This window comes from Poecile atricapillus, chromosome 5, assembly GCF_030490865.1.
Source record: "Poecile atricapillus isolate bPoeAtr1 chromosome 5, bPoeAtr1.hap1, whole genome shotgun sequence".
NCBI lineage: Eukaryota > Metazoa > Chordata > Aves > Passeriformes > Paridae > Poecile > Poecile atricapillus.
The window spans coordinates 15787533-15800765 of NC_081253.1; the positions used below are offsets into that span (position 1 = coordinate 15787533).

The following is a 13233-nucleotide window of genomic DNA, read 5'->3' on the forward strand; positions in this document are numbered from 1 at the left end:
CTCGTGTTCCCGGAGGTCCCAGCGGCGCTTCCGAAGGAAGGACGTGCGGAGGGAGGGGTGCGGGGGGCCGCCCGGAGCCGCGGGGCGGGGCGAGTCCCGCCGGGCGGGGCTGTGCCTGCTCCCGCCCCGTGACGCCCCGCCGGAAGCGGGCGCGGCGGGGCCGCCGGTGCCGGTGGCGGCAGTGCCGCCATGGAGTTCCCGGACCTGGGCGCGCACTGCTCCTGGCCCGCCTGCCAGCGCCTGGGTGAGCACCGGGGGGACACGGAGGGTGGGCACGGCTCGCACGGCGGCGAGAGGGCCGCGGCCTTGAGCCTGAGCGGTGCGGACCGGGCAGCCCGGCCTGCGGGGCGGTGCCGGGCGGCCGCTCGGTAGTGGGGTTGGAAGGGCGGGCCGTGTCGCCCGTGCTGCCCTTGGCGGAGAAGTCCCTGGTCCTTCCCGCTGCCCGCGGGCACCTCGCTAGAGCGGGGCTGGCCGTCCGTGCCGGAAGACCGGGTTTCCGCCGGTGGCTCTGTCCGGGTGCGCGGCTCTACCGGGGTGGGCTGCGGCTCTTGCCCGGGGATAGCGGGGCAGGGCCCGGGCAGGCACCCCCGCTGCCGGAGCTCGGTGCTGTAAGTTGGGGAGGCCGCACGCGGCGGGGCCGCTGGGGCCAGTCCATATCCCGGTTATCCCGGTGGGCGAAGCCCGTGGCGGCTGTGGCAGCATCACTTCCCACCGGTTTGAGGCTGGCAGCCTACGGGGAGCTCGGTGTGAGTCAGGGTGCTACTCCTGATCTCGGGGACGGCACGTTTTGAGGGAGAGCCCATGGTATTTCTGAAGACGTGGCTATGGACCTGCAGCCACCCTTTTGTTTTCGTGCTGGGGGATGAGAGGTGCGGCCCTGGCTTTGGCGTGGGTCACTGTGGTGCCTTCGGGAAGCCGGGGAGGTCCCCGGGCTGCGGGTGAGCAATGCTGATCTCCATGCTCTCTGCCCATGCCATATCCTGCCCCTAGACTTCCTTCCCCTGAAGTGCGATGCCTGTGAGCAGATCTTCTGCACCGACCACATTGCTTATGCCCAGCACGATTGCACCTCTGCCTACAAGAAGGTAAGTGCAGAAAGCAGATCTCATCCACCCTCCTGCATGGAGCTGCTGAGCTTTTCTAGCCACCAGTCATAATAATACGTGGTGACTTTGGTCACTTGAGCAGTCCCCCTTGGGATGGGTACTGAGTCTGAAGATGTACCTGAAAGCCAGGATCTACACCTCAATGCCACAAACATCCAGCCCTCCCTCTCCCACTGGGTGAAGTGGTTTGGGCATCTCCCAGCCGTACCATCTCCCCTTCCCAGAGTTTATGTCTGTGCCTTTGCACCTGCTGTGCAAGCTGGTTGGGGGGTCATGAGCAGGATCTCAAACTGCAGCTGAAGCTGTGGAAGCCGTGGTTGGCAGGTCCTGAACGGGAAAGAGATGACTGTGCAGCACTCAAGGTTGGCCAGCTACCTGTTCCCAGCTCCCTTTTGTTGTCTCTCTAGGATGTGCAGGTCCCAGTATGTCCCCTCTGCAACACCCCAGTCCCTGTGAGGCGGGAGGAGATGCCTGATATTGTGGTGGGTGAGCACATTGACCGTGACTGCAAGTCTGACCCTGCACAACGCAAGCGCAAGGTATGTACCCCGTGGCTCTACCAGGTGAACTCTGGTTCCAGGTCTCTGTCAGAGCCTGGGAATGGGATGAAAACAGCACAGATTCAGCCCTGCCCAGTGCTATCTCTGGCACAGGCTGATGGCAGGGAGGGTTGGTGAGCTGAAAGTGTGTGCATCTGCAGGGCTTTGTGGAGGCAGTCTGGGAACAAGGTGGTGATGGAATGGGGCTGGCCAGCCACCTGGGACATAAGGATGGGAAACTACATGCTGCTATTAGGAAAATGCAATCTGCAATTAGCTACTGCATCTTTCCAGGAGATTAAATTGCTGCAAGGAGCCGGCCCTGCAAAAATCCAACCCAGCAGCATGCCCTGGAATGCTCTGGGCTATCCCTACTGCACTGGCATGGAAGGCAGGAGTCCCTGGGCAAGGCATTCTTTCTCCTGCTGTGCATTCTGTGGTTGTTGAAACCCTTTTCTGTGGAGACTGAAGCATCAGTGAATTACTAATGAACTATCTAAAGAAATTATAAAGGAAGATTCAGAGGCAAACTTCAGAGCCTTGCAGAAGATACACTGGTGGGGAGGGCTGGTCAATGCCCAGGGCCTGGTATGGAGAGAAGGGACAGCCCCAGCCCCTCAGCATGTGCTCCTTTCCACCACTGCCATGTCATCTTTCAGATCTTCACCAACAAGTGTTTGAAGCCTGGCTGCAAGCAGAAGGAGATGATGAAGGTGATCTGTGACCAGTGCCACAAGAACTACTGCCTCAAGCACCGGCACCCCCTGGACCATGACTGCAGTGGGGCAGGGCATCCCCTTTCCAAAGCAGGGTGAGGACCTGAGAACACACAGGTTGGGGGGGTGGGGCTGTGATTGCCAGATGGCTGACAGGGAAGAAGCTCAGGTCCTCCTGACCCATTGTCTGGGGCTGCTGCATTCTCACACTCCCTGCCTTGTGTGCCGAGGTGTCCTCCTGCAGCACCAAGCACACTGGTATGCACAGTCTCTCCTGCAGCAAAAGCTGTCAGTGCTTACTGCTTTGCTCTTGCTTCTTTCCCCAGTCCCTTATTCTGTAGCCAGTGGTTTCTGCCTGTCCTGGTACAGGGTTTCAGGGAGATAAACAGCACTTGAAACTCTTGGGAATAACAGCCACAACATGGGAACAAGAGGAGCCAGGGAGGTGTCTCACTTACCCAGCTTGATATCCCCAAGTGTTCAGTGCCTAGGAATTGCTCATGATGGTGAAACAGTTTCTCACATGTGTCCTATCTGTCTTAGGCATGCTGCAGTTACCAGAGCCCAGGCATCCTCCTCCAAATTAGTCACTGCATCAAGCAGCGGAGCTGCCTGGCCAGCAGACAGCTCCTCTTCTCCAGCCTGTGCCAGGTAAGGCGATGGCCTGATTTGTAATTCTGAGGTGGGTATGACCAGGCTTAGCTTGGTTCTCTGTGGAGCACCAGAGTGACAGCTCCTTTCGTCTTGTGCCTCAGCAGGACTGATAGTTGTACCAGGGCTCCCTGCCTTGACAATAACGCAGCTTTCCTTCTGCTTGCAGAGGAGGCAGAGCGGCTGTGTCGCAGACTCGCAGCACCTCCCCTCCAGCTGTCATGCTGCAGAATGGGCTGGTGAGTGGCTTGGCCTGGGCATTTGGGATGGTGTCTGTGCCCTCTAGGAAATGACTGAAACAAATGCTTTTTAGCCCACGCTCTGCAGGTGGCTATGCTCCTAGCTGTGCTTTCTCTGGCAGGCCGATCCTGATTGCTCTGTGGGAAATCAGAGCTTACTCTGGTGGCTGCAAATGACAGCTCTCAGCTGTGCTTGGTGTTTAGCTTTCCCCAAAGGGACAAAGTGCACCAGCCATTTATTTGGGTGTTGTCTTTCTGTAGTACAAGCAAAGACAATACTTCAAGTTGTTTTCCACTGGTATTCTTGGCATACTCCTGCCAGGGAGATCCTGCAAGCAGGGATGTGACCCCTTGGGCAGGGGGAGAGCTCTGCCGGTCTGTCTAGAGCCCCAGTTTTTCACCTTGGCTGTGTCTGGCCTCCTGGAGAGAGAAAATTTGCCCACTCTTGGCTAGGAAAGACTCTACCTGCCACATGTGCTTCAGGGCTGCCTCCTGCCCCTGACCATGGCCAAGCTGGTGGTAAGGTGTTTTGTTTTCAGAGCGAGGAAGAGGCACTGCAGCGAGCTCTGGAGATGTCCCTGGCAGAGTCAGCACGCAGCTCAGCACAGCCACCAAGGTACAGCCTCAAAACACATGGTGTGGTGTGGTGCACACTCACCCTGTGTGTGAAAGGTGCCTGGGGAAGCATCATGTGGCTCTGGGGTAACATTCCTCTCAGCACGTGTTTCCATGTGATGCCTCTCTGTGGCTGACAGAGGAAAAAAGGAAGAGTCCAGAGCCAACAGGGTACTCTGTTCAGCAAGCAAGCCCTCTGCCCTAGGGGTGCTCATAGGGGACAGTGACTGACACACAGAGTAGGGCAAACCATTGTCTGACCACTTGTCAGCTAATGGGTTTGGCTGGAGCATGATAGGTAGAGTAGAGGTGGTCATGGAGGACACCCCGGAGCTCATGTCCCCAGACACAGTGCCCAGTGCTGCTAAAAGCACCCTCTTACAAACTGGACTTAACATGGCTCTCCTTGGCCCAGATTTCTGGCTGCTAGCCCCAGCTGGATCCTCTGCTTCCTCCCCAACCCCATGCCTGTTGAAAGTTATCCTCAGTTGCTCCCTATCCCAAGATACGCTGGGGGCTTGCAGTGAGATGCTGTAACCCAGAAGGGCTCTGAGCACTCAGCTCATGAGCCTGAGGGAGGCTGAGGCACACAATGCACCACTGTCCCAGCAGCACACAGGAGGAGGAGGATCTGGCACTGGCCCAGGCACTGTCAGCGAGCGAAGCCGAGTACCAGCAGTCACAGCGGCAGGTGAGGCTGGCTATGGGCTCTGCCCTGTCGTGGGGTTGATCCTGGCCTAGCTGTGTGAGGGTGGGGGCCTCCCTGGGTTCTGCTTACTCTGGGGTCTGTCTGGCCTGGGTTTCTTCACCAGGAGGGTGGCCCAGCCGAGGGCAGTGGCAGCATCACTGCTGAGCACACAGCTGTGGGAACTTGAGCACTGGATGTGCCCTCTTGTAGGAGAGGGGAAGAAGCCTGCTTGCCCTTGCTCACTGTGTGCTTCTTTCTGTTCCAGGCACACAGTTCAAAGCCATCAAACTGCAGCATGTCGTAGGCAGGTGAGGCAGGGTGTGCCAGCAGACGCAGGATCCTGCTTGTGACTCACGGAGCGGCTCTGGCCTCCCATATGGATCCGGTGGGGTTCTGGCCTGGACACTGGTACCAAGAGCCCCTTGCCAAGGACAGCTTATCTCCCTGGGAGCTGTAAGCCACCAAATATACACTGACACTTCAGCCCTAGTACCTATATAAAATTAGTGCAGCAAATTGCTGATGCTCCTGGGGAGGTGAAGACTGTACAGGATGGGGCTGGGTACACACTGACCAAAGCAAGCAGCAGCCCAGGGTCTGCACTTACCCACAGTTGCCACAGCCACGTCCCAACACTGCTGGGACTGTGGGAGAGAGCTGTGTAGGGACATCTCTGCATGCTCAGACATACAGCTGGGATGTAGCTGCCTTCTGTAGAGGGGGGCTGGATTCCATGCTGTGGGGAGGGCCATGCCAGCCCCTCAGCAAAGAGCAAATGTGGCTGGGATGGTCTCTTGTCTGGGCATGGCATGGATGAATGTGCAGCCTCCCAGCAGCATGAAGGCAGCACCTTCCCCGCTCCCCACACCCTTGGTGCCTCCCTACTCTTTGCATGCACAAGAGCACATTGGGCCTTACCCTCCTCGGCTGGGGCACAACCTCTCTGAGACTGAATGGAGCTGCCATTTCCCTTCTGGTTTAATACAGTAAGTAACCTTGGCAGTGACTTGAATGCCAGCGTCACTCACATAGGATGGTTGCAGCTGCCTTCCTGCTGCTGGCTGCTCTCTGCTGCCCTAAGATTAAACAGGGCCCTGTTTAAATGCTGCTGGGGTAGGAATGCCTCCCTTCTTCTGGCTGTGTTGCTGGGGATCCCCTCCTGGATAGCAATAGCACAGAACCCCTCCTTACAAACAAAGCCCTGAGCTTAGAGCCTGGTTGGGTGGAGGGGATTTGTCCTGCAGGGGGTCTGCAGCCATGCAGAGCTGTGCTGCTTTCCCACCTGCTGCTGTAACTGTTCTTGGCTGCAGGGCTCTGCCTGGTTCTGCACAGGACTGGGCTGTCCTGTTCTGAGCAGCTGAGGGAGGGGGGTTCAGGCTGGGTCCAGGGAAGGCTGAGACTTGTCAAAGTGCTGCTTGAGAGAAAATAAAAGCATAGCACAAGGTACAGAGGTACCTGAGGGAGCAGTCACTTGGTGTCCAGCCCAGAATGTCACATCTCTGTGAATGGTGGTTGAAGGGGGGGACACATGGGGGTGAGGGGACACCAGCTGCCCTGCTCTTCCATTACTGTTGGGGTGCAGCTCCCTGCCAAGCTCAGCCCTTTGTGTGAGGATGGGGCAGGCACTGACCGCCTGCTCAACCCCTTGCCCACCTCAGCCCAAGGAGCTCAGCCTTGTGTCAGAGCTGCCGCTTGACCCAAGGGCACAGGCACTAACCCTGCCTGCCCTGCCAAGAGGCGCGTACCCTGCCCAAAGCACACAGGCACAGACCTGGGAAGGATCTGGTTTAAGAAACTGCACAACAGCAAAAGAAACACGTACAAATATAGTGGAGTGTCCAACCAAGCCCCTGCAGCTCTAGGGCAGCTGGGGCCCCTGCCTGCAAGCAGCAAAAAGCTGTCAAGCAGTGTGGGGGCCTGGACCCAAGTCAGTGTCACAGCAGAACTCCTGGTCATGTTCATGACTCTTTCTTGCTGCCCTGGGGCTTCTCAGTGCGGTGCTCCTTGCTCTCACCCTCATCCCCGGTCTGCTGCTGCAGCCACATGCCAGCATACACGCCACCCTTCTGCAGCAGCTCCTCGTGCCTGTGAGGAGAGTGGAGGGATGCAGGGTCTTGAGCTGGCCCCAAAGCCAGGAAGGGGATGCCCTCCCCCAGCCCTCCCTTTGTGCTCACCTCCCTCGTTCCACAATGTGCCCATCCTTAAGCACCAGGATCTGGTCTGCACCTACCACAGTGGAGAGCCTGCAGGGAAAAGCAGGTGTTACCCTGACTTGGCAGGGAGGGAGTTCTAAGGGTTTGCATGGTGCTAGGAGATGCAATCCCAGGGGCTCTCACCTCCTGAGCAGGGGCAGGTCTGTGTGCCCCTCTTGCAGGGTCTGGCCAGCACCTCCCAGATCAGCCCTTTCCCCTTGTCCCTACCTGTGTGCAACAACGATGGTGGTGCGGTGGGTGCAGACCTTGGCCAGAGAAACCTGGATGTTCCTCTCAGTCTCTGTGTCAAGTGCAGATGTGGCCTGCAAGGGGAGACACAACATGTGGAAGGGATAGAGGTAGACTGGGTAAGGCTGGGCTGGGGCCACTGCTGTTACCTCATCCAGCAGGATGATGTGGGGACCCTTCAGGATGGTACGTGCGATGGCAACACGCTGCTTCTCACCCCCACTCAGCTTCAGCCCCCGCTCTCCCACCTGGGTGTTGTATCCTGCAGGCACAAGAGCAGAAACATGATGTGCTGGTGCCCTCTGAAATGGAGATGGGGACCTGCTGCCCTGGGAGGCCTTACTGTGGCCACACAGCCACGTGGTGGAGCCTCAGCTCATCACTGTCCAGGGGCTGATCTAGTCCTGGCAAGAAAGCAGGGAAAGGCAAAGCAAGACACAGAGTCATGCAGGTGTCCCCGTGGGAGATGTCACCCAAGGATACCTGTGAGGGCAGCTAGAAGGTCTTAGGGGACCATGGGATGGCAGGAACTGCAGGGGTCTCACCATCAGGAAAAGAAAGGATGCGGTCGTGGATGTCAGCAGCCCGGGCTGCCTCCTGTACCTCCTGGTCAGTGGCCAGGATCCGTCCATAGCGGATATTGTTGGCGATGGTGTCGTTGAAGAGCACAGTATCCTGGGGCACCACCCCGATGTGAGCACGCAGCGAATCCTGCTTCACCTGGGAGGCAGGGGAGAGGGCTCAGGCAGACCCACACCCAATGCAAAGATTCCTCCAAAACCCAATCCTACCCTCAGCCATGAGCCCCATTCCTTGCAAGCTATGTGCTGTAGGGCTGCCCTGCACCACAGGCTCAGCTGAATCCCCACTCTGCAGTGGGGGCCCTGACAGTGCCCTAGTCCTTCCTAGGGAACCCTGGTCAGTACCCAGCATTTCAGCCTGGGGTCCTGGAGTCTCACCATTCTGCCACTTCTGGCATAGCCATCAGCCTGCAAAGAGGCTGTGGGGCTGTGTGCTCACCCCTGCCCTGGGGAAGCGTAGGTGCCTGCACTAAGCAGTGCTGTGAGGCCTAGATTAGCTGATGTGTCCTCAGAGGCCCTCCGCCCTCACCTGGGAGATGTCCTGCCCATCAATGCGGATACAGCCACCCCGTACATCGTAGAATCGGAAGAGCAGGCGGATGATGGTGCTCTTTCCAGAGCCTGAAGGTCCCACCTGCACACAAAGGGAAAAGGGACTTGGAGACGGCAAATTCCCAGTTGCTGGAGGCCAGGGGCTGGACAGGAAAAGGGCTGGTCCTGCTGGGGGGCTGTCCTTCCCATCCTTCCCTCCCACAGTGAACTCACACTCAAAGTCCCATTCTCACCAGTGCCAGGGTCTGCCCAGGCATCACAGAGAAGGAGACGTCCTGCAGGATTTCCTTCCTGGAAGAGGGACATGGAGAGGAGCTCAGGGCTTGTCCATAGCCCCACATCCCTGTGCCAGGTCCCATAGCAGGACCCACCCTGTGCCCAGTACACCTTACCCATCCACATAGCTGAAGTGCACGTTCTCAAACTCAATCTGCCCAGCCTCCAAGCGCAGGTCGCTGGCATTCACCACATCCTTCACCTGTCGAAGTAGAGGCACAGGCTCAGAGCCAACCTATCCCTAGGGCAGGACCACGGGCCAAGTGAGGGAGCAAGGTCCAGGAAAGGTGGCGCCCACCTCCTGTTCCTCGTGGAAGAGTTCAAACATGTTTTCCATGTCCACAAAGGAGTTCTGGATCATCCTGAAGAGGGCAAAGACCAGAGAAAAGGGTTTGGGGGAGCACATATCGACCCAGTCACCCACAGAGAGGGGGACACCAGGCACCTCTGCAGCTCCCGGCATTACCTATAGTAAGTCCCGAACCAGTTGAGTGGCGTGTAGAGCTGGATTATGTAGGTGCCAAAGAGGACAAAATCCCCTACCTGAAAGGAACAAGGTATAGGGGTCTGTAACCACTAGCCCCAGGGCCCCACCTCAGCAGCGGTCTGCACAGGCTGACACCAGCCTTACCTGCAGCTTGTTTTCGGTGACAAAGTAGGCACAGAGCAGGGACCCTGCCAGCAGCCCTAGGCTAATGACCACATTCTGGGTCTGGTTGAGGAGGGCTAGCGAGGCACTGACCTTCCACTCTGAGACCTGGAAGAGACAAAGTTCTGTGGGATGTTGCTTCCTCCAAACCAGACCCATGGTGATCTCCATCATCCCCACAGGTGCCCCTGAGGTTTGGCTTCTTCTCCCTTGGTGCCCCAAAAGGTGCTGAGCACCCCGTACCTGGTACTTGACAATGGCATCGTTAAATCGGTTCACCTCATAGGTCTCTGCATTGTAGTACTTCACCTACAGGAGCAGAGCTGGTATCAGCACCCAAGCAGTCCTCAGTGCCCCCCCCCAAACTCCTACAGTACCGTCTCAAAATTAAGGAGCGAGTCCACGGCCCGGGACTTGGCCTCATTGTCCCGTGTGTTCATGTCTCGGCGGTACTTGGTTCTCCACTCAGTGATGAAGATGGTCAGAGCTGTGGACAGGAGGAAGCTGCATTGGAAGGCTCCTGCCACCCCACAGCCTGGCAGCCCTGCACCCTGATCCCCCCCACTCACTCAGATACAGGCTCATACACACGAAGATGATGAGGCCAAACCAAGCGCTGAAGACCGAGGTGAAGTAAACTATGCTGATGACAATATCCGCGATGGTGGGGACAATGCTGAAGACAATGTAGCTGGGGGGTGGGAGGGGAGATGGGGCATCAGCCCAGCTCGGTGGGGCTGCCTGGCCAACCCCCAGCCACCATGGGCACACTCTGACCTGAGCAGGCTGTTGATGCTGCTGGTGCCCCGGTCCACGCTACGCAGGACCTCACCAGTGCGACGCCCCAGGTGCCAACGCAGGGACAGCCCGTGCAGGTGGGCAAAGAGCCGCACCTGCACCTGCCGGTTGGTGAACTGCTGCACCCACACCCACAGGAAGGTGCGCAGGTTGCTCACGAAGCCAGTGGAGCCTGCAGGGCAACATGGAAAGGTTGAGATCAGCCCTGCTGGGGCATGCAGAAGACTTCCAAAAGTCCAGCTAGGAAAGGGTGATTTGGGATGAAGCCCACTCACTCTTCCTAACCTGGGACCAGCCCAGGTTGCTGATTCCAGGAAGGTGTCAGTGATGGAGCATATGGGCTTCCCTGGCCACCCCAGCACTGGTATGATATGCCTGGTATCATCTCTCAGTCAGTCAGTGCCCCATCCTTCCCAATGGTCCTTACCAGCACCTCCACCTTGCAGGAACTTCAGCCCCACATAGCTGCAGACAGTCCAGGCCAGGGTGTGCCAGGGAGCACCTGCTGTCAGTTCATTCACTGTGGGAAGTATGCCAAGGGTCAGGATGGAGGGACAAGGAGCATTCCAGGGTGCCTGTGGGAACCAGCCAGTGCTGGACCCTGATCCCCTGGGCTCCACTCCTGCTAAACCCCTGCAGCCCTCCAGGTCGCAGCTCAGCACTTTTTGAACCTGTGGCAAGCCTCACACATCAAGCTCCAGGTGCCTCACCAATGTTCTTGTTGTAGATGGGGACGAAGACATTGATGGCCCGCTCCAGCCCCATGAGTGCCATGCAGAACAGCACTAGCCCCTGGAGCAGGTGGTTGCCCTTCGGCCACATGTATGGCACCAGCAACCGCAGCTTCCTCAGGAAATCCTTCCAGGTGGAGGTGTTCCTGCTGGCATCAGTCAGGAGTGGCTGGGGGAGAACAGACCAAGGAGTCATTGTCCTGGCACCCACACTCCAATCCAGCTGGCAGTTGCACCAAGAAAACCAGCCCCACTTCAGAGTGCCCATTCCATCCTCCGAATAGGACTGCATCCTAGTGACAACGAGCAGGGAGCCTGGGCAGCCCTAAACCTTGTTCCTCCCACATCTACCGAAGATACTGATCCCAGGGCAGCTGTATTTACACTTTATCCCCAGCTCCTTCCTGACCATATCCTAAAATTGCTTCAGTCCCAGGACTCACCTGGCTGTTTTCCACATCCCGCTCCTCCTCATTGATTAGCAGCATGTAGGGCTTGCGGGGCAGCCCCGGGGCCTTCATGCCCAGGATGAAGAGCATGAACGTGCAGATGTAACGCAGCAGCCAGAAGCCAAACTGCACCTGAATGGAGAGTGAGAATTCAGCATCTCAGGTGGCCCTCAGCACAACCCTGAGCATGGGATGGTTATGATCTGAGAGAGATAATGAACAGAGCATGGGGATGGGGTGCAGTGTGCCAGGGGACACCCCATGCAGCTCAGTGGGAGCTTGTAGAGCACAGCACCTCAGGCAGCACCCAGACCTCCTTCCTCCCCGCCTCATTTGGCTCCATGCCCTCTGGTGCAAGGTGAACCTACCCTAAGAGGTACATGAGGGCAAAGGGCTGTGGGAAGCAGGGAAACACCCCTAATTCTGCAGCTGGGTCTGGGCGGGTAGAAGCACGACCTGAGCTGGGTGGTGGCATGGAGAGATGTGTGATAGCTGGGCTTGGGACTGAAATATCTGGCAGAGGTGTGGGTGCAACCATACACCTGGGCATGGCAGGTCATGATATGCATACTCCATCCCTACACCATGATGCTGCAGTCCCTCCCACCCCCAAAAGTGACTTGTCCCCTTTCCCTGGCCACAGCCCCCCAGCCCACCTTCTGGTTGGTGTCCTCCAGTGCCCACCACCACAGAGGGCTCCTCCAGCACACCAGGGTCAGGTTCTCAGCAGCAAAGGCCAGTGCCCAAAAGAGGAGGAGGACAGTTCCATGGCCCCGTGTTCGGTCATGGGCCAGCACCCGGGTATGCTCCAGCTGCAGGAGGGCAATGGCACAGCCCCAGCTGAGGGCCCAGAGGCAGGCATGCAGCAACATATACCCATAGAGCTGTCTCAGCCCCACTCCTTGCCACAGCAGCCCACCAAAGGGCTGCAGGGCCAGGAACAGGGACAGCAGGACCTGGCCACGGTAGAGGCGAGAGCGGGGAATGTACTTGGGCTCCATGGCACGGCTGAAGCGGGCATAGCAGGCGTACTGCAGGGCGCCCAGCAACAGGCAGACGCTCAGCAGCACGGATGGCACCAGCGTGAAGAAGAAGCAGGGCTGGAAGCCCTGCTGGACCCAGGCCTGGGTGATGGAGTTGTTGCCCTCACAGTAGCCCCCCAGCACGGCCATCCTGGCAGATCACCAGCTGTGGAGAGAAGAGAGCCCGAGGCAAGGTATCAGGATGGGCTGTGGTACAGGCTGCACAGAGGGACTCACAGTGGGATGGCATGGCCAAGCAGCAAGGGCCCTCATAGGTCAGGGGCAAGAACGGCTGGACACGGACACACCAGACACACTGCACGCAGCAGACACAGCGGTGCAGGCAAGCAGGGCCAGCTTTGCATGGGGATGGCCACGAGCACACCTGCTGTGTGCCCTGGACGGGAGCACGATTAGACCGGGCTCCCCAGAGCCACCCGGGCTCCTGAGGATGTCCTCGGACATGAGAACAAGGGGAGCCGCAGGGATAGGAAGGCAGAATGAAGCTGGGACCGGTCTCAAGTGGGAGGGAGCAACGGGGGTGATGCAGCGGCGACGGTGCGGGTGGGGGAGCGGGCGGGGATGCGGAGGATGCTCGGGAACATGCGGGGCCGTACAGAGGAGAGGCAAGGGCAAAGACAGGGACACATCGGGGAAACACTCGCGGAGGGCAAGGCAGAGGCCGCGCCGGGTGAGTGCCCGGGCGGTGCCAACGCCGCTCAGGCCCGGGACAGGCGGCCGCAGCCCCGTCGCCGCCGTATCAGCCCGGCCGCCGTGTCGGCCCCGCCGCGCCCGCTCACCTGTCCCGGGCTGCCGGCCTCGGCTCGCTCCGGGCCCCGCGCCGCCGTCCGCCGCCGCCAGCCGGGCCCCAGCGCCGTTCCGCCCCGCCCCGCTCCCCGCCCCGCGCCGGCACCGCCGGCTCCTGCCCGCCCGCCTTCCCGGCACCGGCTCTGCGAGCCCGGCGTGTGTTCCTTCCCCGGGCCCCGGTGCCCAGCCCCGGGCGGCACTGACCTCCCCCGCAGCGCCGGGGATGGGGAGGGGCCGGTGGCCGCGGAGGCTGTCGCTTATCGGCGCCGGCAGCCCGGCCCTGCGGTGCCGCGATAGCCCCTGGAGCCCCCGCGGGGCCTCCCGCCACAGAGGTCAGGCAGGACGGGGCACTGCCCTCACGGGGATAAATATA

At 59.2% G+C, this 13233-nt stretch overlaps 2 protein-coding genes across 10 annotated transcripts; one reads left to right on the forward strand and one right to left on the reverse strand.

Annotated features, from left to right (window-relative positions):
• The first annotated feature begins 88 nt into the window (after nt 1-88).
• On the forward strand, nt 89-6024 carry ZFAND2B (zinc finger AN1-type containing 2B). Of its 4 annotated transcripts, none has more exons than XM_058839303.1 (9): nt 89-244; nt 991-1085; nt 1514-1645; nt 2305-2456; nt 2905-3012; nt 3182-3251; nt 3791-3867; nt 4476-4557; nt 4820-6024. In XM_058839303.1, the coding sequence occupies exons 1-9, from the start codon at nt 190-192 to the stop codon at nt 4856-4858; spliced, it is 810 nt and encodes a 269-aa protein (XP_058695286.1). In that variant the 5' UTR covers nt 89-189; the 3' UTR covers nt 4859-6024. The 4 variants fall into 4 exon arrangements, with proteins under 4 accessions (XP_058695286.1, XP_058695287.1, XP_058695288.1 ...); XM_058839304.1 differs by having other exon boundaries at nt 4479-4557; XM_058839305.1 differs by lacking the exon at nt 3791-3867.
• A 298-nt stretch (nt 6025-6322) lies between these two features.
• Nucleotides 6323-13205, reverse strand: ABCB6 (ATP binding cassette subfamily B member 6 (Langereis blood group)). Of its 6 annotated transcripts, XM_058839281.1 has the most exons (20): nt 12854-13006; nt 11688-12219; nt 11026-11163; nt 10562-10751; nt 10279-10371; nt 9831-10023; nt 9623-9744; nt 9431-9540; nt 9297-9362; nt 9036-9161; nt 8871-8947; nt 8703-8766; nt 8521-8606; nt 8362-8419; nt 8106-8210; nt 7541-7715; nt 7145-7257; nt 6975-7069; nt 6729-6797; nt 6323-6639 (listed from the first exon to the last, which is right to left on the reverse strand). In XM_058839281.1, the coding sequence occupies exons 2-20, from the start codon at nt 12201-12203 to the stop codon at nt 6513-6515; spliced, it is 2523 nt and encodes an 840-aa protein (XP_058695264.1). In that variant the 5' UTR covers nt 12204-12219; nt 12854-13006; the 3' UTR covers nt 6323-6512. The 6 variants fall into 6 exon arrangements, 5 of the variants coding, with proteins under 5 accessions (XP_058695264.1, XP_058695262.1, XP_058695261.1 ...); XM_058839279.1 differs by lacking the exon at nt 12854-13006 and adding an exon at nt 13065-13205 and having other exon boundaries at nt 6975-7257; XM_058839278.1 differs by having other exon boundaries at nt 6975-7257.
• Between the last annotated feature and the right edge of the window lie 28 nt (nt 13206-13233).